Source organism: Hyperolius riggenbachi, chromosome 3 (genome assembly GCF_040937935.1).
Source record: "Hyperolius riggenbachi isolate aHypRig1 chromosome 3, aHypRig1.pri, whole genome shotgun sequence".
In the NCBI taxonomy this organism is placed as follows: Eukaryota; Metazoa; Chordata; class Amphibia; order Anura; family Hyperoliidae; genus Hyperolius; species Hyperolius riggenbachi.
This window is the reverse complement of record NC_090648.1, coordinates 260,413,898-260,439,709: the sequence shown is the minus strand read 5'-3', so window position 1 is coordinate 260,439,709 and position 25,812 is coordinate 260,413,898. Positions and strand designations below refer to the sequence as shown.

General features: G+C 41.5%; 1 protein-coding gene across 6 annotated transcripts in view; it reads left to right on the top strand.

The window, feature by feature from the left end:
• The window catches only part of RELN (reelin), a 736,759-nt gene that overhangs the window by 691,742 nt on the left and 19,205 nt on the right, over positions 1–25,812 (top strand). For 3 of the 6 annotated variants that reach the window (XM_068276232.1, XM_068276233.1, XM_068276229.1), the window contains 8 exons: positions 655–830; positions 1,573–1,646; positions 6,086–6,247; positions 8,517–8,674; positions 9,661–9,880; positions 11,107–11,304; positions 14,576–14,674; positions 21,535–21,670. In XM_068276232.1, coding sequence (XP_068132333.1) covers positions 655–830; positions 1,573–1,646; positions 6,086–6,247; positions 8,517–8,674; positions 9,661–9,880; positions 11,107–11,304; positions 14,576–14,674; positions 21,535–21,664 — 1,217 coding nt within the window. In that variant the 3' untranslated portion in view covers positions 21,665–21,670. The remainder of the gene's footprint in view (positions 1–654; positions 831–1,572; positions 1,647–6,085; positions 6,248–8,516; positions 8,675–9,660; positions 9,881–11,106; positions 11,305–14,575; positions 14,675–21,534; positions 21,671–25,812) is intronic. The other 3 variants (XM_068276230.1, XM_068276234.1, XM_068276231.1) reach the window with 3 other exon arrangements.

The window sequence follows — 25,812 nt, the reverse complement described above, 5'->3', positions numbered from 1 at the left end:
GTTATGTATAGAGTACTTGTGGGGGCCCCATTGTAAAACTTGCATTGGGGCCCACAAGTCCTTAGCTACGCCACTGTATCTTTTCCTGGCATTTTTTATTACAGAGGTAATGTTTATCATTGTATAAAAACGTAGTGAATTTTACAAGTCCATATATTTAAAAAAGAATAAACAGAAATCATGGTGCCAATTATAATCTTTTTGGAAGAAAGCTTTTCCCAGGAAAAAATGAAAAAAAAACTGCAGTTGTTAACTGGTCCCTGAATGCCACAGAAAGAAAACGTGATTCAAAGATACACAGCATGTATTAATGGCTAAAATATGCTGCCACCTAGTGGGTGGTTTGTAGTACATGTCGAGCTATGAATTTTGTGTGGAAATGATCATATTTTATACTGTATAATAAATATAATACAGTGTAATGTAATGCAATGTAGCATAAATGAGTTGGGGTTGTAATCTGAATTGAGAGTAAGGAAGTAGCACATAAAATTGTAAATAAAAATGAAAAAATAAACATTGTGGGTCTTTTGGATAAAGTTAACCGACAGCGCTGAAATCATGTTGTGCCATGAAAAATAAATGCTGTATGAAAAAAAGAAATTACTCCTTAGAAGTTAAACAGGGAAGAATTGACATTGGTTCTCTTCCTAGAAGGTACGTCCCATGATGAACACTGGAGTTTTTACCCCAATGCAGTAAGAACAGCCGGGTTCTGTGGCAACCCATCTTTTCATCTATACTGGCCTAACAAGAAGAAGGACAAAATGCACAATATCCTCTCCTCAAGAGAGCTCATTATACAACCTGGCTATATGATGCAGTTCAAGGTATGTATTTCAGGCAGATATTTCCCATAATCTGCCATATGCAGACAAGTACATTATTGTAGGCCAATGTGGAATTAGCACTCGCCTGCTGCTGCTGAGCGTTTTAGCTACTGCCCTATGTTATTTGCTGTTCAATGGGTGGCAGTAATTGCATGAAGCACATCTGTTAGGCATAGGCAGAAAAATATCATTCAAATTTTATTTAAGAGATATTTATATATTATTGTTTTTCCTATATGAAGTAATAACAATTACATTTTCACGGGTACATGTCTTCTTAGTTCTATAAGCAAAAGACATGAGTATATGGACATTTATGTACAGGCCTGTGACTTTTAGATGTCCATCTACTTAAAAGGATTGTCTCCCTGTTTATGTTGAGAAAACAACCTCATAAAAGAAATGCAGCATGGAATTTAAGGAAGTATGGTGACCTCTAGTGGGCATTAGTGAACATTACACCATTTTGTCAGAATATTATTGATACTTTCTTGAAGCACATTTATGATTTTTAACAATTTCATTACATACTTGATTGTTACCAGAAAGATCTAATGGCTACAACTTATTATGGACACAGTACATGCTTATGTTGTTCTAAATATACTTAGTACCAAAGTCACGGCAGCTGAAGTCTTTTATCCTAGCTTTTCACTGTCATCCTGTTATTATTGTAGACTATGCTTAATGTCCTAGTGATTAAGGCTTCAATGAACTAACAAGTTCTGTGTCTACATTTCAGATTGTGGTGGGCTGTGAAGTGAATACATGCATTGATCGTCACTCTGTAATGCTTGAGTATACCAAGGATTCAAGGTAAGACACAACTAAGTACATAGTCGCTTTAGATTTCCTTGGCCAAAATGATTATTCCAATCATATGAAGTATAAAGTGTGTACTGCAGTCCCCCAATGCTATTGGCCTCCACTGGAGCAACTGCCCAGCTGGTTTGCTGTCCTCCAGTTTCTGTTGTTCCTGTGGTATAGTGCCACTCATTCGTCTTCCCTCTTCACTAAGCAGTACCCATTGCTCAGCTGGGAGCAAAACAGTACATCTATACAGCTATTGTTTCCAAACAAGTGTGCTTGTAGCTTTAGTCGGAATCCGTCATTAAGCTTCAAACAGAATTATAGAGTAGTATGTAACTTCGGAGTGCTGAAGGTTAATTGAAAAAATATAATAATTTATAAAATGAGTCATTTACAGTAAAACCCACCTGCACAAGTATTTACAGGCACCCAAAATACCATTGCACAGGTAGTCCTGCACTATAGTTCCCCAAACAGGTATTCCCTTAGGCTAATATACTTCTGACTGTGGCTGCCACTATCTGAGTCATAAGATGCATACTTGTTATAGAGTCTTGGATGGCTTAAGGTAGAATGGAGCCCTGGGGAAAAATGAACTTTACGGCCATGCACATTTTAATAACATAGTGACAGTAAACTGTGATTGTATCAATAAAAGCATTAACAAACCTTTATGCTACTAAACAAATAGAAACCCTTGTGGTCGCTACGGGGGACTTCTTTAGAGACCTAACTGATACAGTAGATCTGTGCTTTGTGGCGCCTCCAGCTTCCAAAGCTATCACAGTATTCTAGAATACTCTCATTACTCATATTCATGATACACGTCCTTTATATATAGCTCAATAGCATGCTGAGCTGGGAAAAGAGTTTTCTGAGTCCCAATAGGAAAAAGCTTTCCTTTTTTTCTGAAAAGCGCTTATCTTTAGGATACTAGCACAGTGGTATCACACCCTGGCAGTTCTTCACTCTTTCTACCCTGGGTTGCCTTGTGTATGCCGGGGGTGCGGTAGAGAGACAGGGAATATGACACATATGTGGTTCTCCTTTCCTAAGATTCAGCCTCTCTGGGAGACGGTGTGTAAGGTTGCGTGGGAATGCCTTTCTATTGGACTCTATACTAACCCGGAGGCCATTTTCCTTTTTTATGATCTCAGTTCCAATTAAAAAGTTTAAAAAACCTCTGCTTTATTGGTGGTAAGACACTGCCCCCTAAATCCAGGAATGCGTGCAGGGGGTGAAAGATATTAGGAGTTTGGAGGCATTGGTTCAAGAATCACATGGGAAATTGAGGCATTCTAATTCCTGGATGCTGTGGTCTCCACTGGCTGGGAGGGAGGGCAGGGAGGAGGAATGGGGTGGTGGGGGGAGGTTGGTAAAAATAACAAAAACTTCTTTAGTTTCCATTCAAATCAGTTGTATTGTTTCTGAAAAACTTTGTTCTATGACATAGAAGATAAATGCTGATTTTTATTTATGGTTTTACTGTATGGTTGTTGTATGAAGATATCTTGTTCTGTTATTACTTGAGTAAGTTGCATGTGATAACTGTATGATGTGGCATTGTTTGTATTTACACGTTTTGCTTCTTTGGAGACAAATAAAAGAATACTGAAATAAAGAAACCCTTTTGGTTCTTCCCAGTAGCTCCACATTCTATGCTGCATACCTTCATCTCCCTATGTTGTAACACACATTGGGCCTAATGCACAAAAGTATGATAAATTTGCTGTTCGCAGGTAGCCCAGGCAATTATACCAATGCCAGCCTGCCAGGGGAGGGGAGTAATGCCTGTTACACTATTAGCCTCACCAGGGTAATGTGCATATTGTTATGGTAACGCACTTACAATAATACAATAATGCCGCTGTTACCCTGGGGTTAGTACCATCAAAATTGCCATGTGTTGCCTGCACACAACAAATTTACCAGCCTTTCATGCATCAGGCCAATTGGGAGCTGTAGGCATGTGTACTGCATGGAGTGTGCGGCTGCCAGGAAGAACAGAGAATACCTGACCAAGCTCTGCGGGAGGTAAATATAATGCTCCACTGTGGATGCTGGAAGTATCAAAGGCAGAGGATCAGCCAGGCAATTGGCATCGTTTAAAAGAAAATAAATGTGGCAAACTCTATATTCCTCTCACTACAGGGTCACTTTGGGAATTGTTTTTGTATGTAAATAACTAATCAGTTATATCCTAGATTTATGCCACGTTTTATTCCAGTGCAGTCAGTCATTCTATTCTGAAAGACCCATAAGTATTTTTTATATTTTTAATCATCCAAATTTAGGAGCTGATGAGTTTGGTCCAATTCCAAGCCGGATACATTATCATAAAATCAGCATTAACCATCTCTATTAACCAGCAACCACTGGTCAATGGCTCAGGCTTAAATCATTAGACAGAGCTATGCAAAGTCTAATTTTAAGCTCATCTCTGGTCAAAAGTAGTCTGCCATGTCTGTTAAAGGGACCCCACACTAAGAGGCATATAAAGGCTGCCATATGAATTTCCATACACGCAGACCATATTGCTTGCCTGTCCTGCAGATCCAGTGTACATAGAGCATGTTCAGCAGGGAATTATGCTTTCTAAGAATCGCAGGGGATTCCAAAAGCTTTTCGCTGCTGAAAGTGAATGGCCATGATCCCACAGGAGTCGAATCACAGTTGCTCTGCATGCAGCATTTTTATAGCCTGTTCTTAAGGGAAAGCAAGGCCCGAAATTGTTTGCTTTGGAAATCACTCTTCTTTTAACCCCCCTGGCGGTAGGGTTTTTTTCGCCTTTTTTTTTTTGTTAGCATGTAGCTAGCCTAGCGCTAGCTACATGCTTCCCCCCTCCCCGCGGTGTCCGCTCGTCCCCTCCGATCGCCGCTGGCGCCGCTTGCCCATAAGGAAATCCCGTTCTGAACGGGATTTCCTTGAGGGCTTCCCCCGTCGCCATGGCGACAAACGGAGTGACGTCATCGACGTCGTGACGTCACAGGGAGTCCCGATCCACCCCATAGCGTAGCCTGGCGGCGATTGGCCAGGCTGCGCAAGGGGTATGCGGGGGGGGGGGCCTGTATCGCGGCGGGGAGCGGCGCATGGGCGGTGGGAGGCGGCGATCAGACCAAACACGCAGCTAGCAAAGTGCTAGCTGCGTGTTTGAAAAAAAAATTATGTAAATCGGCCCAGCAGGGCCTGAGCGGCACCCTCCGGTGGCTTACCTCGTGTCACACACGGGGTTACCGCCAAGGAGGTTAACCTCCCTGGCGTTCAGTTTCCCCAGGATTTCTGTGCAAAAAGTGGTACAATTAACTTCAAATAATTTTCAAGCATTTTTTTTTTGTAATGATTTTTTTATACTTAATTCAATACAGATTATTGTATTGAATTCAATACAAAAAAAAAATATCATTTGCCGCCGGATGTTGATAACGCTTATGTGACCCTGGCGTCATCAACACCGATCACCGGGGAACAGGTCATCGCCGAGGTAGAAGCTAATACACAGGGGGACATGGAAGAAGACACTGGGGAAGCTATCAGGGGTACGATGAGGGATCAGCATGCCAATGGTGAGTATAAGCCCCCCACCAAGTCTCCATCATGTGCGTGATGTAGGGTGCGCATTGGAAGCCAATCTGCAAAATTCAAATTTCTGGGCTAAATTGCTCCCAGGGGAGGGTGTAAAATTGCACCCCCCAACCTGTGGGCTAGAGAATATTATTTGCGATGCGGTATTTAGCTCCCAAGTATAGGTAGTCAGGTATAGATGCCCCCAGTATAGGTTAGCAAGCCATAGGTGCCCCAGTATAGGTAGCCAGCTATAGCTGCCCCCAGTATAGGTTAGCCACGCATAGATCCCACAATATAGGCTAGGCAGGTATTGGAGCCGCAGTATAACTAGGTATAAGTACCGCAGGATAGGTAGATAGGTATAGGTGCCACAGTATAGCTAGGTATAGGTGCTGCTGGATAGGTAGACAGGTATAGGTCCCGCAGTATAGCTAGGTATAGGTGCCTCAGTATAGGTTAGCCAATTATAGGTGCTCCCCCCCCCCCTTCTCCTTCCCCACTGCGACCCCCCGCCCTCCTCTTTACTCGACCCCTCCAGGTCCCTGACTCTTCATAGACAAAAAGATCAGCAGGACTGTCATTAAAAAGGAAATAAACATGGCAGCTTCCATATCCCTCTCCTTATACAGTCACTTGCATTCTTGCATCAGTGCAGTGACTGTCAGGGAAGTGATTTTTGTGTATCAAGCAATTTTACTATGCTGTAGTAAATCAGTAGCAGGCCACTCCTTTTCAGCAATATTTTTTGTGAGAAAGGTTTGATAAACCCACATAATAGAGGATGCGCGTGACTTTCAAGCTTGAAGGGAATTAGTCAGTGTTTACAGGATTTCACTTGTATTTCAATAGCTGACCTTTTGCCTTGTTTACTGCTTTAACAGGACGGATTTATGGCAGCTGGTCCAAACTCAGTGCCTTCCTTCCTCCTCAAACAGCATCGGCTGCTCTCCATTCCAGTTCCATGAAGCCACAATCTACAACTCTGTCAACAGCTCTTTGTGGAAAAGAGTAACATTGCAGCTGCCAGACCATGTCTCATCCAGGTACAGAGCATGTGCCAGACGCACGAATCATGACTGAGAACTACAGTCTCAATAAGAAAGGCCATAAATAATTGTATTATTCTTGCAATCACTTCTTGCCCTATATCCACATGAGTCAAAGTGAAAAACTATTTATTATCCAGATGTATAAATGAACAGGCAGCTGAATTGTTAATGTGTTTGTTCTATCCAAAGCAACTTGGCAAATTCTGTGGCTACCTGGTATAAACATTATGTAGCTGCACGCCATATAACTTCCTGTATTGTTGAACTCCATGGCATTGTAGTATCTGCTAAAACCGTAGTTACATTCTTTCATTGCAGTAAAGGGAAGTTCAACTCAGAAATCTACCCATTTTTGGGGGGAAACACCCATGTACAATATACTCCTCTCCCTTGCCATAGTTACTGTGTGAGACTGTGAGTAATCTTGAAAAATAAATGAAAGTTACAGTTAAAGTCACTGAATGCCTAGATTCAACTCACGTACCACATGCTTATACTGTACACAGGGCCGGATTTGTACTTCTTACCGCCCCAGGCCGACTATTACCAGCCGCCCCAACCGAAACCGTATCTTACCACCTCTCTCCACACACACCCAAAAAACTTTGGGTAGATGGTGTCCACTATTGCGGCTAATGCCGAGGTCTCCATGGCAACGTGAAGTGAATCAATCACGTCACATGGGGGAACTGGTCAATCAAGCGATCTACAGGTGATGGGCGTGGTGGGAGCCATCCACCACACACACATAGTCAAAAGTGGCTCACAATTGGACATTGGGTGGGGTCAGCAACACGTAAAAGTGAGTCCTGGTCCCACTGCTGTCTCCAGGGTAACAGCGCTGGCCATCAATAATTAAGAAATGGGTACTGTGAGAGGCTGCTTTCTGTATTCTGTACTATTTGCTGGTGCTGCCCCTGGTCCTTTCATCCCCCACACCAAGTGCGTGGGACCCGGCCTTCTGTAACTGCCTGCAGCTGCTAGTCATTGGACAAGGTCTGGCTTTTTGCTAGTCACACACTGTTCACAAACGTTTGGTTAACGGACTGCAGCTGCCTGTAGCACAGCACAGGCAAATGCCAGCTGGTACTAATAGTGCAGTTATCCTGACCCCTTTCATTTGTTTGGACACTTGCAAATAATGCCCTGCAAATAATGCCAAATGTCTGCAGGCCGCCCCTTGTTTATCTGGTGCCCTAGGCCATGGCCTATGTGGCCTTGCCAGAAATCCGGCCATGACTGTACATGCTGGGGTTCAAGGGTGTTTGAATTTGTCATAGTTAATTCATATAGTAAGTTTTTAGTTTAAAAATAATACCTCTAATATAAACAAACCTTAGTAAGTATATTTAGATAATTAACAATTGAAAAGCAACCATACACAATTTTGGAGTACTGTTACCAAGTGCTACTTGAGATGCTGGTACCCACAACATGGGGTCCTCAGCAAACATGGCCTTTCATAAAGGCGTGTGTGATGTAATCATACTGAGAAACACTGATCGAATGTATGGTTTAAGGTCTGCTTTAATCAATTACTTTTGGTGGCCACTAACGAGCCAATCCTTTTCATCCAATCTTACCATTTCTACTTAATGTAAAGGACCTACCTAAATTATCCATTTAATCTATTCACTCAATTTACCCTTATACTTCATAGATTTGGCAAACTCAGAGTAAAATATTGGATCAGTAGTGGCCACTTAAGGCCTCTTTCACACAGGGATTTGAAGGTGGTTTGATTGTTAGCGCTCAGCACAGGTGGGGGAGAGGCGAGCCCCAATGGAGTCGCATCCCCCCATGGAGTCACATCTGAGTGCGGCTGCCACTGTGCTCACACGCAACGTGTTAGGGCCACATGCCAGAAGAAACTGTCTAAGCACATTATAAGTAATATTAATGTTTATCAGAACTAGTTTTCTTAATTGGTAATGTTTTATGAACTTCTCAGCACCTTTTAGAATTGTATCATGGTGCTACAGAATAACCAAGCAGCTTGGGGTGACCCAAACTCTAGGAAAGTATAGGGGGTAAAAGAGACTAGTTTTGTGTTTTTACATTTTTCCACTTTGTATCAGTATTTATAGAAATAACCAAAGGACAACATTGCAATTTCCTCTCTTTTATGATGTTTTATATTATTATTATATTTTCCTGGAAGTTCTGCAACTTGCCTGCTCCATATATTCAGTTTTGCAAGAGCTGTCAGTGCAAGAAAGACAAACAAGGAAAGAGTTCTAAACTGCCCTGTTTTTATCTACAGTGCTACCCAGTTCCGCTGGATTCAGAAAGGTGATGAGGCAGAGAAGCAGAGCTGGGCTGTGGACCATGTCTACATTGGAGAAGCCTGCCCTAAGCTCTGCAATGGTCATGGATACTGCACTACTGGAGCCATCTGTATATGCGATGAGGGATTCCAAGGTATCTTTTGTGAGATAACAACAATATACAAAAAGCAAACATTTCAGATTTTTTTTAATTCAATCCTATAAAATAAAACGCAAGTGTCCCTGCGTCTGTCCCTGTGTCAGTGCTTTGCGCTACTGTGCATGTCAAGCACTGACAGCTGTTGGGATAGGACACAGGGCCGGCCGGCCGAACGAGCGGACATGTGCGTGAGCGGCGTCGGGTGGCGGGTGCGCGCACGCACGGACTGGCGGCGGTGGCGGCGTGAAGAGACGTAGAGCCCGTTTTTAAACGGGCTTAGGTCAACTAGTGATATGTTTAAGGTGTAAGGTGTTGCTGTTAAATGGTCTGCACAGAACTTCAAAGAGTTAATAAAATCTCTCAGACTTAACACAATAGTCTAAAGTCACATAACAAGCACAGGAGGTATGAAGAGTTAGAACTGTATGAATCAGATTGCACTGGTTTGCTGCAGGAAATCTGTCAATATGGTAAGTATAGGGCTGCCATTGTCATTAATAATCAACTGATGTGACAACAGTTTCTGTACAGCAAGATTGAAAGTGTAAGCTACATAACAGCTAGTTGCTGTGCACTCATTTAAGTAACAGCAGCCTCATTAGGGTTGTTTGTCTTTAATTTAAGGATAATGGGTCGTGATATAGAGGTTCTACATAAAAAAAATCTCCACTTGACTCATTATTACCTAAAACTAGGGACAGTCAAATAACTCTGAGTTGACGGTAATCGTTGTGCTAATTTTTGCAGATTTATGGAGCTTGAAACTGGACCAATGGAATGAAGCTGCTGTGACACTTGATTGGTCCATTTTCAAGCTGCATGACTTTGCATAATATTAAGCTGAAATCTTTTTTTTTTATGCCATTGACCATCCTTACCTTAGACATCATGTAGAAATATTTCACATGAATGTATGTTTAAGTAAATTGTAACTCTTAGTTAACAGGCAGAACAATAAAAAAATATTTCATTCTTCACAGGTGATGATTGCTCCATGTTTAATCATGACCTTCCAAGTTACATTAAAGATAATTTTGAATCTGCAAAGGTGACCGAGATAAACTGGGAAAACATTCAAGGAGGTGTGATTGGAAATGGATGTGGTCAGCTCGCCCCTTACGCTCATGGAGATTCACTTTACTTCAATGGGTGCCAAATAAGACAAGCCATGACAAAACCACTTGACCTCACAAGAGCTAGGTGAGTATGCAATGTTTATTATATCAAAACACAATACGGAACCTGTGTCACTTCTACTGTTCAATAATGTTACTGGCCTATAAAGCTGCTAGGGGGGTTAAAAACATACAAAGTATCCAAAGGTGTGAGAATGCACCCTAAGGCCTCTATTACACTATACACTAAAAAACTGATGTGTTTTAACTTTTTTGATGCATTGTGAAAAAGCTTTTAGTTAAAATGTGTATAGTGTGAACTGAGCCATAGGAAATGTGCTTAAAAACAAGAAGAGAATCGAGAGCCCAATATGGTGCAGTATTATCAGGTAAAATGAAGAGTTCAATACAATTTTATGTATATATATACTCACAAACACGGGTTACCAATAGGCAACCACTTTAAATGCAGGTGGGGAGCATTAGGACCTGACCCCACTCAGGTTAAGAAGTCGCTCTCTGTAGATAGTAGATGGGGATGCACCCCTCCACCCAGGGTGGACTAGAAGATCAGCAAAAACTCGGTATACAGAGGCGCCAGAGTAGAGTAAAACGTTTCAAAAACCGCTTAAAAGAAGAAGGGGATGTTAAGGTGGACTCACCTCCCTCTTACAAAAAAAGAAAACTCACTTGAGTCTCAATAAAATAGAATTGTCAAGTAATTTATTCAACTCCACAAATGCAACGCGTTTCGCGGGCGTGACCCCGCTTCCTCAGGCAAAAATGGGAGCACAACTCAGTGGGTCAAGCAATAGGTTTGAGCGCCTCTGCTTGACCCACTGAGTTGTGCTCCCTATTTTATTGAGACTCAAGTAAGTTTTCTTTTTTTGTAAGAGGGAGGTGAGTCCACCTTAACATCCCCCTCTTCTTTTAAGCGGTTTTTAAAACGTTTTACTCTACTCTGGCGCCTCTGTATACCGAGTTTTTGCTGAGCCATAGGAAAACATGGACATTACTTTGAAAATCAGTTGTCCTTTCAGTTATAACTGAAAGCAACTGATATAGTTTAAAGGAGCCCTAGGGTGCACAAAATAATCTATAGTACTTTGATTGCATGTTTATATTTTAGACTGGTAAATACAACTATGCATTATTTTAATAACATTCGAGCTCACAGGAAATGTATTAGAATAAGATCTTCTTGGGAAAACAAGAAAATGAGGTGTAATATTTTGTTTTGTTTCACATACTTTCATTCACAATTGTTATAAAAATCTTATTGTCCATTATTCTGTTCATATTCCTTTGCAGCAAAATCATGTTCGTGCTTCAGATCGGAAGCATAGCCCAGACAGAAAGCTGCAATACCAACTTAAGTGATGCGAACACTGTAGACAAGGGAGTATTACTGCAGTACAGCGTCAATAATGGGATAACATGGCAAGTCATTGCCCAACACCAACCTAAAGACTTCATACAAGCACAAAGAGTGTCCTACAACATTCCACTGTAAGTACTGTATATAGATCTGTCAGTTACATAACTACATAGCAGGTGTCACAGTTGCAGGGAAAGGTTTATAAACTAAAGGAAGTCTTTAAATATCTGTATAAAGGCTTTCTAAAATTTGATTTTTGAGTTTTGCTCATATCGTACAATTTTCCCTATTTAACAATCAGCACACACAGCATTTTTACATTGGAACCTTTGTTTTGTTTTTTTATGAACATAGGGTATAACCATTCAAAGTCATTGATCAAAGTTTATGATTTTCCTGTATAAATCGTAGGTTGTTACCATGAAAAATGTCAGTTAAATATATCATACAGGAGACACACACAGTGATATTTGAGAAGTGAAATTAAGTTTATTGCATTTACAGAAAGTGTACAATAATTGTTAAAATAAAATTAGGCAGGTGCATAAATTTGGGCACTTTTGTCATTTTATTGATTCCAAAACCTTTAGAACTAATTATTCGAACTCAAATTGGCTTGGTAAGCTCAGTGACCCCTGACCTACATACACAGGTGAATCAAATTATGAGAAAGAGTATTTAAGGGGGTCAATTGTAAGTTGCTGTCCTCTTTTAATTTTCTCTGAAGAGTAACAACATGGGGGTCTCAAAACAACTCTCAAATGACCTGAAGACAAAGATTGTTCACCATCATGGTTTAGGGGAAGGATACAGAAAGCTGTCTCAGAGATTTCAGCTGTCTTTTTTCACAGTTAGGAACATATTGAGGAAATGGAAGACCACAGGCTGAGTTCAAGTTAAGGCTCGAAGTGACAGACCAAGAAAAATGTCGGATAGACAGAAGCGACGAATGGTGAAAACAGTCAAAGTCAACCCACAGACCAGCCCCAAAGACCTACAACATAATTTTGCTGCAGATGGAGTCACTGTGCATCGTTCAACCATTCGGCACACTTTACACAAGGAGATGCTGTATGCAAGAGGCAGCCTTTTCTCCGCCCACAGCCCAAACAGAGCCGCTTGAGGTATGCTAAAGCACATTTGGACAAGCCAGCTTAATTTTGGAATAAGGTGCTGTGGACTGATGAAACTAAAATTGAGTTATTTGGGCATAACAAGGGGCGTTATGCATGGAGGAAAAACAACACAGCATTCCAAGAAAAACACCTGCTACCTAAAGTAAAATATTGTGGTGGTTCCATCATGCTATGGGGCTGTGTGGCCAGTGCAGGGACTGGGATTCTTGTCAAAGTTGAGGGATGCATGGATTCCACTCAGACCAATGTCCAGGAATCAGTGACAAAGCTGGAGCCCCTCTGGGGCTGGATCTTTCCACAAGACAACAACCCTAAACACTGCTCAAAATCCACTAAGGCATTCATGCAGAGGAACAAGTACAATGTTCTGGAATGGTCAGCTCAGTCCCCAGACCTGAATATAAATAAAAATCTGTGGTGTGAGTTAAAGAGAGCTGTCCATGCTTGGAAGCCATCAAACCTGAATGAACTAGAGACGTTTTGTAAAGAGGAATGGTCCAAAATACCTTCAACCAGAATCCAGACTTTCATTGGAACCTACAGGAAGCATTTAGAGGCTGCAATTTCTGCAAAAGGAGGATTTACTAAATATGAATTTCATTTATTTTTTGTGGTGTCCAAATTTATGCACCTGCCTTATTTTGTTTAAACAATTATTGCACACTTTCTGTAAATCCAATAAACTTCATTTCACTTTGCAAATATCACTATGTACGTCTCCTATATGATATATTGAATTGACATTTTTTTATCGTAACAACCAACGATTTATACAGGAAAATCATGACGATTCACAAGGTTGCCCAAACTTTCGCATCCCACGAATTATATATATATATATATATATATATATATATATATATATATATATATATATATATATATATATATATATATATATATATATATATATACATATATACGCACACACACACACATTATAAGGCTTTCCTGAATAGTCTCCTGAGAGTCATAGTCAGCACAGCAGTCCTTCAAGCCCATAGGTCACAACATGCCCAGTTCGCCCATGATGCCAAGTGAGGTGACTTCCTTAGGCGGCAGAAGTCTGGGGGTAGCACCAGGCAGAAACAGGAAGTGAAGAGAGTGCCTTGCCAACCTATACTGGGGGCAACTGTACCTGGCTAAACTATACTGGGGGCAACTGTACCGGGCTACCAATACTGGGGCACCTATACCTGGCTTCCTACCTATACTGAGGTTGTTTTGAGTGGGTTCCCCACAGCTATAACATGCTGTGCAAATTGTCAGGTGCTGTGGGATCATTCCAATTCGGGGAACGGGGGTGGGGGGGGGGCATCCTCACAAGTTTGCCTCAGGCAGCAAAAAGTCTAGAACCGTCCCTGGGTCACAGTGCTTCCTTAATATCACACACTAGTAGTTGATTTTACATTAAAGTGTGCCTCTTTTGCCTACAGTTGACTATAGATTATCTGCAGAAGGGAAATCATACCGGATCAGTACAGGACTCAACTACCAGTCACTTTCATACCTGTCATATTTCCTTAACAGTTGGAAGTGCTGAAGATGCTGCACCACACTATGAGGTCGCACATGTGATGACATGCCGGGGGTGTCCCCCAGTAGTCTGGAATATTTACACACTGGAACTAAGCTGGTCAGTGTGTGGTGAGACAATGCTGCATGTCATCTCCTGCAGTTTGCAGCTCTTAAGCCTCATCTACACTATACAATTTTTTGTGCGATTCGATTAATCGATTCAATCCGACATCTCCGGTCTGGATTCAATTCAATTTGCTATTGTTTTGCAATGGCAAATTGAATCGAATCGAATCCCGATTGGACATGTCGGATTGAATCGAATCAAATCGATGAATCGAATCGCAGAAAAAATTGTATCATGTAGATGGGGCTTTAGAACTCTTGGGGAGAATGGAGTAGAGCAGTGGTGAGTCCTGAGTGATTGGGTATGGAGGACATTATATTATCAGCATTACTAATATTCACTTACTAATCAGCGATAGTAAGTGATAGTAACTGATCCCAATACACACTGATTAATCCCCTGTAAACAGTTTTTGTATAGACTGTAGCCTTGTATGTTAAAGGTTACTAATAATATTTTGGTAGAATATACTCAGATGAGTAATTACTGTAATTTATATAGTAGGTAATGTATAAACTCCTATATAGCAGTTCAGTTTGGGTGACCAGTAACAGTTGATTGCCTGGTTAATTAATACATAAACTAATTGAGGATGCCAACTTTTTTTGTGTGATGCTTTAGGGAAGCACGTATGAAAGGAGTCTTACTGCGATGGTGGCAGCCACGCCATAATGGAACAGGTCATGATCAATGGGCTTTGGACCATGTAGAAGTTGTACTGTGAGTATCTGCCATACTGATATGCATTATATTGAAACATTCCAACTCCATCGTTAAAATCCATTCATCTGTCTCTGTGTGGATATGTAAGTATCCACCTTTCACATATTTTTTACTACTGTATCTCATAGATAAAACTATACTTTTGTTGCTTATAACACACAACTACTATTATCGGTAATATTAGTTTGAAAATATCAGTTTTGATGTGTAAATTAGGCTTTGGATCATGCATATTATCCTATAGAATAAAACAGCACGTGTCCCTGCGTCATCAGTGTCCCTGTGTCCGTGTGAAATGGAACTGCGCATGTACATGGCATGGACAGCCTGGGACAGGATATTCCAGGGGGCGGCCAGGTGGGCAGGTGTGAGCGGGGCGCATGCGCGCTGGCATGTGGCGGCGGTGACGGACCTAGAGCTTGTTTTCAAACGGGCTAAAGTCACTAGTCTGGATAATATAATAAAAAGTCAGAAGTTGCAGAGCTATTGTAGAAGTAGGACTGTAGAACCACCATACATTTTCCTGCATTACCACAGCTTTCTAGGGTCATTGGGTAGGATAGGGGATAGCACCCCTGCCTTCCAGAGCTGGAGTCACAGGATTTAATACCAGCCAGGACACCACACCATCTGCATGGAGATTGTCTGTTTTTTCCTTGCCTGTGGAGGCTTCCTCTGGGCACTGCAGTTTCCTTTTACATTCCCAAAACAATAAGGGTATTTGGTTAACTGCAAAAAAAAATCCTGGCTTTAAACTGTGGCAGTGGCATTAGACTATGACTATAGTAAGGATTAGATTGTGACGAACAGTTAGGGACAGGTCTATGTACTCTGTAAAGTGTTGCAGGAGATGTCAGTGATACATAAATGCATAATATAGAATAGTGGGCAGACAGCATTACCAAAAGCATGGTTTTATATATGAACAAGGGAGAGAGTTAACTCTGGCCATGCTAAAACTATAGGAATAAAGAATGTGCTCTGCCTAGACCCTGTGCTTTGATTTCCCTCCAGGCATCCATCTAACCCTGCTTGACCTTCCTCCACAGTTACATGTATAGGGCTTACTAGAAGCATATTATTGGCACAATTATTGGCATCCAACTATACTGTATTTTTACCCTGCCCTTCAATTACATTGTGACTTCTGTAAACACAGAGAGTGCTTCTGTTTACAGTCTCAGTATCAGTAATGGGCAAATTATATACCCAATGCTGTATGTACTAAATAAATCTAGTTTACAGATAAACACTATGACATACATATTCCACATGGTATTCCTTCATCAGAAACAAGGAAGATTTTGAGTGCCTAAAATAGATGCGCATATTTAACATTTTTTTTAGTTTAACTCAACTCTTTATTTTTTAAAGGACACCTCAAGTGAGAAGGATATAGAGGCCACCACTTTCATTCCCTTTTAAACAATGTCATTTGCTTGGCTGTCCTGCTGATTTCTTTGGCTGCAGTAGTGTCTAAACCACACACCTGAAACAAGCTTGCAGCTAAATTTGTCAGCCTACTGAGCACCTGATCTGCATGTTTGTTCAGGGTTAACAGTTAAAAGTATTAATTATTGAACACACATGAGACTATTGTCGCCCATCGGAGATCGGGAAATGTTCCTTTGGGAGACAAGGGACTGATGCTTTACAGACACAACGCTAGGCTAGCAATGCGTTTTGTTGCTATGGAGAAGGATGTAGGAAACATGATTAGCTCTAGACAGACTGGATTCCTGCAGGTGTGGGGAGCAAAAATATAATTGTGATCTGTCCTTCTCAGGCATCAGGGACACAACGGATCCTTAACGACTCACGACGACTGAGCAGGATTTATCGGTGGCTGCTGTACACACAGAATGATTGTCAGTTGAAACAGTCATTAACGGCCATTTCAGGGGTCAATTATGGCCTGTGTGTATGTACCTTTAGAGTCAGAGGATAAGTAGGAAAGCCAGGCAATCTGCATTGTTTAAAAATAATAAATATGTCAGCCTCCATATGCCTCTCACTTTAGGTTTGCTTTCATTCTGTATTTGCATTACTGTGTTCTGTCCTGCACATTTATTTTTGAAATTTAACTCCCAACTCCAGCCAAATGTATTTTCACCTCACTTTCTGGTCCTTCATGACTTTAATTAGAGATACAGGAAACAAATGACACAACAGGATGAACTAAGCCTGCAGTGATTTTCTATGGAACAGTTCATATTATTCCCTTTTTGATACGTCTGTTCATTGAAGTACAAGAAAAAAAATTAATAGGCTGCAAATTGTGCTGGTACAGTTTATGCACAAATCTAAAAAACTGAAATATTAAAATATCACTATCCCATATTGGCTCTCTAGGGATGGGTTACCGGATGCGGCATCCGTGTTGATTCAAATTCGCATTGGGATCGCTATAGCTATGTTGTGCATTGCTTTTGGGATTCAGTGCAATGTGTGGAAAAAAGAATGCATTCACCCCCCCCCCCCCCCCCCCAATTAAGCCTCTAGCTTCTGGTTAATTAAAGTGAATCTGAAGTGATGAAAAAAAAATAGATACTCACCTATGGAGAGGGAAGGTTCTAGATCCTATAGAGCCTTCCTGGTCCTCTGCAGGTTGAATACCTTTTTGGGACCCCCCCCAAGTCGATCCACACTGGGCTTGCACATGTGTAGTGAGATACTAGTGCTTCAGAAGCCTGCTGAGGGTGCCCAAAATTCAATGGGGACAGCGGTGGAACGAGAGCACCGAGTCAGGACTGGGAAGGTTCTATGGAATCCAGAACCTTTACTCTATATAAGTATCTAACACTTTATTTTTATTAATTTTGTTTGCATTGCTTAAGGGTTACTTCTATCAGCTGCCAGTTAATTGATTGGCAGATGTCAGCTTTTAATGGCTTAATTTCTTTGTCTTCCTGGATCAGTGGAAATGTGCATGTTAGGAGAATGTTTTGTAATTAACAGCAGCCAGCAAACAGGAAGATCAATTTATTTTCATCTAATAATCTGTGATAATTAGAGTGTTCTTATAACATTTAACTTTTGCCCAATAATGGCACCTAAAAGCAGAGACTATCAGAATATGACTGATCACAATAACATGTTATACTTACTAGAACATTTTCAGTACAAATCTAAATCCCATCTGCAACCTTAATAACTGACATATTTATTTAATAACTGTTATAAAAATCACATGACTGAGCTAAACTCTTCATTCTTCCATCTTGCTTAAAGAAGAACCCTGGACACACACAAAAAAAGACATTTTGTTCTTAGATATGAAAATATTGATGTATCTTTGCTCATTTGTTATTTCTTGCATTTTGCTGCAGAAGATTATGAGGAAATCAATATGGCTGCACTTCCTGTGTTAGGACAACAGAGTTAGATAATGTGATTCCACTACTTCCATTGTCGCCTGACCTACAACAGACATATAAACTTATACCAGCCACTGGGACTCAGTGTTGTCAGTAGGGTATTAGCAGCTAGCAGCCAGGATTGGGGATCATGAAACCTGTAGGCATGTGTCCATCAGGCAATTAGTGCAGGAGATAATAGCAACCCGTCACAGACGCTTTCCTGCTAGGAGTGGGATGAAAGGCAAACAAAGGTTGACGGGTAGTGCTTCCCCAGCAGAGTGACTGCCTGTGTATGGCAATCTTACCACTAGCTGGGGCATCAGGCCTGATGTAAGAACAGCAAATAGTTATTTTATAAAAGACCTCTTGAAGAATACTGAGGACATAATTCCACTAGTAATTTTAGTCTGTTGGATAATGGGTGCTGAACAGGCTTGCACACATTGCCCTCACGTGCATGGCCGCGGATCTGCGTCTGACATGGCCATAGACACGGATCCCAGGGCAGGACAGCATTGTGTAAAACCTTTTGTAAAAACAGTTGTTCCTATTTTACAGGGAATCTGCTCACAAAAGCAATATATTCTGCCAGTGAAGAAAATGCTATTGCATGTACTATACCTCCTCATGTTGCTTCCTGAGACAATGTGCAATGATAAGCACCCTCACATACATCAAGGGTGAGGATTCACAGGCAAATTAACCAAACTGGTTACCCTAATTGTGGGAAGATCTGGTCAGACAGCAGCCTTATGATAATCATACCAATCATAGTGCGGTTGCAAAGTTCCAGTACGTTTTCTGGTGTGTTTACAATATGGACATTGTGGTGCATTATATTGTAAGTTATATTCACTCAATAGCACACTGTAATGGTCCCACAATGGGCCAATTCACATCCGTGCGTTAGCTATGCAGGATGTCATATTCCATCATAATAATGCAAGCTGAACTGTGCACTATCAGTCAACCTGCACTTTACGCTTGTATTACAAAGGAATGGCTACGAAATACCATATGTTGCAACAGGTGTGTTACCAGAAGATGCAGATTTTAAAATCTGTTGCGATGCTGCATCACAATGGACACACTGTATGACCTTACCCTTACTAAATGGGGCAGAAATGGAGAAACTACAGTGATTCTGCTATTTAACCATTTCAGCCTGTGGGTATTTTTTACCTTACGGACGAGAGGAATTTTCACCTGTCAACGCTTCTCCTTTTCATCCCCAATAACTTTATCAGTACTTATCACAACAAAATTATCTCTACCTTGTTTTTTCCGCCACCAATTATGCTTTCTTTAGGTGGTACATTATGATAAGAATTATTTTATTCTAAATGTATTATAAATGGGAATAATAAGAAAAAAAATGGAAAAAAAATAGTTTTTCAGGTTTCAGCCATTACAGTTTTAAAATAATTCAAGCTACCATAATTAAAATCCACACATTTTATTTGGCCATTTGTCCCGGTTATTGCAACGTTAAAATTATACCCCTAGTGTAATGCATGGTGACAATATTTTTTTTTGAAATAAAAGGTGCATTTATTCAGGTTTACATCCATCACTAATTTCTAGCCCATTTTTTATTAATTATATACCCTCTTGACATAGATAATAATTTATTTTTAATCCCCAAAGTCAGTAGGTGTGTTTTACTATTTGGCCACAAGATGTCTCTGCTGAGCAAAAATCCTATTAGTGTAAATTGTGTGCTAAATACGATACAATGTGTTGTTACATTGTAACTAGGGAAGTGATGTAGTCTTTCATCGGAAGCCTCCGATCACAGTGACGGCGGGGAGATTCATGAATGGGAACATTGTTCCCATTCATACATTTAACGATCGGGCAGCGGAAACCGGTGGAAATCATGGCGGGAGATCCATTTACAGAATAAACACTGTTTTTGAACATTTTTCAACTGCCTTAAAGTGGATCCGAGGTGAACTTTTACACATTTCATAATTGTGTTCCTTTCCTATTGCTTATAGGGCATTCCTCAAGCCAAATACTTTTTTTGTTTTTGCTTTAATACTCTAATTCCCTATAAACTAAATAAGCCACGCCCACAGGTTCAGAGAGCCTTGGCAGTAGCGAGGGCTTATGGGAGCTCAGTCTGGGCAGGAGGAGGGGGAGGTGTTATTAGCCATTGATTTCAGAGGCAGAGGGGAGGAGGGAGAAGGAGAGGGGATTAGGCTGATGGCTCAAGATGCAGCTAAGCCTGCCTTTATGTAATGTTTACAAACAACATGGCTGCTGTCATTGTATCACAGGAATAGATAATCATATTCTATTAAAACTGTTTGCAGCTTGCTTTGCTGTGTAAACCATCTAAACTTTAGATAAGATATATAGACAAGTTACTTGTTATAGTTAGTTTTTCATCTCAGATCCGCTTTAAAATAACCCTGGCCAGTAAGTCAGAGTTGTTGTGTCGTTTTACGTAGTATACTTACTCAGCTTATCATTCTACTACATACAGTAGATATGGTAAGATTGTACAGTCAAGATTGTATCACTGAGGGGCACCTCTAGCAAACCAGGCAATTACAAAAATAGAAATAGAAAATGGTTTTTATGTTTGTGCGTTGTACATTATGACATATTGCACACCATATGCATTAAAAATAAGAGCCTAAACCAGGGCTTTAAAAACAATCAGAGCTCACAGCCCTGTCTACAACCGATTAGCAAAATTGCATTTATCCTTTAAAATTAGACTCTAGCTGTAGCACTTTTTGCTCTCTACACTTTAGAAACCACCCTCTTGTCCCTCCATCTACAGACCTTTGGTTACTTGGAACAGCTAACATTAGTTTGCTCCTTTTACTTATTTATGCACAGTCTTCTGGGCAAAGAGCTGACCATTGATGTGATGCACACTCCAGGTCCTATTAGATGCCACCACTGTATATGTATCTGCACTTGTAAATTGCTGGAACTGCCTGTATCCATCATATGCACACCATCTTTCTTTTAAGTTCTTCCTAAACACTCTGTTGTCCACTGCACCAAATGCAAAATCAAATGAGTCACACAGTATTTGCATGTGCGTCCAGAAACCATTGCAATATGTCAGAGCCCCAACTAAGAGGCAATTGTTATCAACCTGTCAAGTGACACTTGCACACCCATAGCTGTACTGTATGTGTGCAAGATGGTTTGTTAGAAAAGTGGTTTCTGCATGAAGTAGTTCTGCTGAAAATCCAGACAGTTCGAATAATTTACAGCTTCAATCTGTTTAAGATCCTTATGTTGATAAATGGCTGTTTGCAATGTGTGTTTATAGTATTATTGTGTCAGACATTTTCGTACACAAATGTAAAACGAGCATTAAACAGGCTATCACTATCACCTTCAGGCATCTGTCATTACTTCATGAATGTTTAGTACATCTATGTATTGTGAGCAAATATTGCATGGCATTCCTAGCAAATCTTATGACTGTCTAACTACAAATGTAATATCTCCAATTTCTCTTTTCATAAGAGATGAAAAATCGTTTATAGCCTCTAAACCTCATCCGTCTTTTATGAGTAATCACAGTGCTTCATGCATAGAAAGGCATTTTCTAACCTGTGTTATATTTCATTATTTGCTTGCGCTGGTTCTACAATAGAGTAAGGTAAGTGTTCTGGCTTTGTGTGCGTCTAGTGATGACCAGTTTCAATTGCCAGGGTGGATAAACAAGGAAATGTAACGCATGATGTTCTCAACAAATATGTAAATACTAAGGATTCTGAAAACAATGTAGTAAAAGGATAATATTCATCTGCACCTTCCTCCGTTGCCTTTGGTCTGGGAGTCAAGGGAGTGTCATTTCTTCTGCTGCACTATCATGGTACAGTAGAATCTCAGTTGTCCAGAACTCAGTTATTCACAAGTAATCAGGAAAAAAAAACAGCCTCGCAGGGATCACAAACCTATTTTTATAGTACAGTATACAAGAATTAAACTGCATTACATTAAGTCTATATTGATATTCATTTGTTTTTAATTACTGTTTTTCAACATTAATCTTTTTTATGCCACATAACTGAAACATTATGTGGGTGAAATTGGGCTCACCGCTAAAGGTGCCGTTGCCTGATCTAGTCTGCCATGCATTTGCCTATATGGATCAAAGTGTCAGAGAAAGAAGGCGACCTGGTATTAGCAGGGGGCAAGGCCAGCATTCGTTTGTGCGCTGTAGCTCTACCTCGAGCTACAGCGCACAAACGAATGCTGGCTTTGCCCCCTGCTAATACCAGGTCGCCTTCTTTCTGTAGTGTGAGAAGATAGATACCCCACTTGCACCCTGCAGCACAGCACTCCTGCAATCACCCTATTCACCCCCGCACACTGGAAAGAAGTCAGGCCTTGTTCACATTATGTCCGTTTTTGCTAAATTTTAAGCGTGAGCGATTTTTAAAATCGCCCTGAAAGCGCTTGTGCAATGATTCGCTATGAGAGAGCGAGAGAGTTCATATCAGAGCAGTTAGTTTGCGATCCGCTTTGAAAAGAGGTGCATGAACCATTTTTGAGGCAATTTGCCTCAATGGAAGTTATATGAAAAACGCAAAATGCTCACAAAACCGCTTTGGCAAGCGATTGCGTGAGCGTTTAAAAAAAAAGACATTGTATTTATTGTTTCCGGATTTTTTCCCAGATCAAAATACAGAAGGGCTCTGCAAAAGCGTTTACAAAAACGTCCACAAAAATGAGCGAACGCCCAGAAAATCTCTGTAAAACGCATTAAAAAACGCGGGAAAAAAAGCCACCGTGGACAGACACGCGAGCCGAACGCAATGTGAACAAGGTCTAAGTGCTGAGGAGGAAGGGAACATGAGTGTTTGCAAAATTGGATTGGAAATGGATAATACAGAATTTATGGTGAGGGTATAGTATGAGGTATAATACACCAGTGTTTCCCAACCTTTTCCGGCCCGGGGAACACTGTCTGACCAAATTTTTCTCCGGGGAACGGCGCGCGCGCGGTGGGGGCGATGCGGCCCCCGGTTGTTTGCGCGACCTAGTGGACAGTGCCGCTATGGGGGGGGGGGGGGGCTGGGGTGCGGCTGCATAGCTGGCATAGTTGCCCCAGTGTAGGGAGTTTAGTTGCCTCAGTATAGTGCCCCAGTATAGCCAGTATAGTGCCCCAGTATAGCCAGTATAGTACCCCAGTATAGCCCCCCAGTATAGCCAGTATTGTGCCCCAGTATAGCTAGTATAGTGCCCCAGAATAGTGCCCCAGTATAGCCAGTATAGTGCCCCAGTATAGCCAGTATAGTGCCCCAGTATAGCCCCCCAGTATAGCTAGTATAGTGCCCCAGTATAGCCAGTATAGTGCCCCGGTATAGCCAGTATAGTGCCCCAGTATAGCCAGTATAGTACCCCAGTATAGCCCCCCAGTATAGCCAGTATTGTGCCCCAGTATAGCTAGTATAGTGCCCCAGAATAGTGCCCCAGTATAGCCAGTTTAGTGCCCCAGTATAGTGCCCCAGTATAGCCAGTATAGTGCCCCAGTATAGCCCCCCAGTATAGCTAGTATAGTGCCCCAGTATAGCTAGTATAGTGCCCCAGTATAGCCAGTATAGTGCCCCAGTATAGCCAGTATAGTACCCCAGTATAGCCCCCCCAGTATAGCCAGTATTGTGCCCCAGTATAGCTAGTATAGTGCCCCAGAATAGTGCCCCAGTATAGCCAGTTTAGTGCCCCAGTATAGTGCCCCAGTATAGCCAGTATAGTGCCCCAGTATAGCCCCCCAGTATAGCTAGTATAGTGCCCCAGTATAGCCAGAATAGTGCCCCAGTATAGCTAGAATAGTGCCCCAGTATAGCCAGTTTAGTGCCCCAGGATAGCCAGTATAGTACCCCAGAATAGTGCCCCAGTATAGCCAGTTTAGTGCCTCCCGCCCGTCCCCGCGGCCACCGCTGTTATTACCTTGTTAACAGCGGCCGCTCTCCCCTCTCCGGCGCGTGTATATTCAAGCAGCGTATCTCCGGCTGCTCTGTGTGATGCACTGATGCGGAAGAAAGGAGGGCAGCGGCTTCCTGTAACGGCGATATGTATCGCCGTTACTATGGTAACCGAGCCCTGCCTCCTTCCGCATCAGTGCATCACACAGAGCAGCCGGAGATACGCTGCTAGCATATACATGGTCTGGAGAGGGGAGAGCGGCCGCTGCTAAGGTAATAACAGCGGCGGCCGCAGGGACGGGCGGGAGGGGGGATAAGAGCACGGCACACCAGGCAACGTTCCGCGGCACACTAGTGTGCCGCGGAACAGCGGTTGGGAAACACTGTAATACACTATTAAAAGCTACATTTATTTAGCAAATACCATTCCCCATAGGTTCCAGATAACTACGCTCCTACCCTGAAAAACTGAGAGCTTAATCTCATGTGAGGGTATATCTCATCTCCGCATGGTAACGGACCATGAAAAACACACTTTCTACATTGCACACCTGTGTGATAATGTGTACATTACATAACATTACATAGCAAATCTAAAAATAACAAGCACATTACAACAATGCACATAGTGTGAACTTAGCCTAAATTTCTTCATTCTCATCAGTGTAAAATCAACTGAACAGTTTGTCTTCAGTGTAATTTCAGTTCAGCCTCATTTTCTCATTCACTATACTAGCTAGCTTGGACATTAACTTTACTATTGTCATTATCCTATGTCAACTACAAAATAAAAGCAAACTGATGCTGTACAAAACAAGCATACCACAGATCATCAGATGATTTTTTTAAATTGTGTGCTAGGAATGGCCCTATTAATAATACATACATACAGCTACTCCCTAACTGAAAGCACTAAATACTTCCCGTATCACACGCTCAGTCCAACTGTTATTAAAAAGAGCAAAAAGAATCCCTGTAGCCATGTAAAGCTAGCTATTGGTATGAAGACAATCACACTATGGCAGATAAAAAGATGTTTGCACCCTCAGAATGCTAATATTTTGTTTCAAGCTCTGTGCCAACTTATGAGAAACCCAGGGGGCAAGTGACAGAAACCTGGAGATAAGAATTTTGGTAACAACTGTACTCAAACTGTAGCCATATGACTAATTGGAGGTTTCCTTACTGCTTGCGAGTATTCTGTATTTCGTGGGTAGCGATATTTGGATGACAGAACTCATTCTAAACATGAATATAAAACACCATACAGCAAAGTACCTGTTATCTATAACTCAAGCAACCGGAAGTCTCAACTAACTGGCATGCCTGAGGGATAATGGGGACCTTTGGGAGGGGGGGGGTGTTTGGACAGGTTTGGGGGCATTAAAATACTCACCGAGACTCCAGTGATGTCTTGCAGCTTCCTGCAGCTCCTAGCGGGTGCTTAGTGGCTTTCCAGTGTCCGTGCACGAAAGACAGTGTCCCCTGACCCCATGCGGGTCAGGATACACGCCGACTTCTGTGCATGGAGGATGTCGAAAAGCCACCAGGAGCTGCAGGAAGTCTACAATACGTCGCTGGAGGCTCAGTGAGTATTAAGGAGGGGGGTGCTTTTTCAGCCAAGCACATGTATCCGGCATCAGGCGATCCCTGCTGGTGCCAGATACTGGGGACTCTGCTGTGCGCCTAAATGTCAGACTCGCCACATGCAAACGTGATTTTCAAAATGAGAGAAATGTTTGAACGCTTTTGAACTTTATTTTGTCTGATGGAGGATTTACTTAGTAACATACTATTAAAGAGACACTGAAGCGAAAAAAAAATTATGATATTATGATTTGTATGTGTAGTACAGCTAAGAAATAAAACA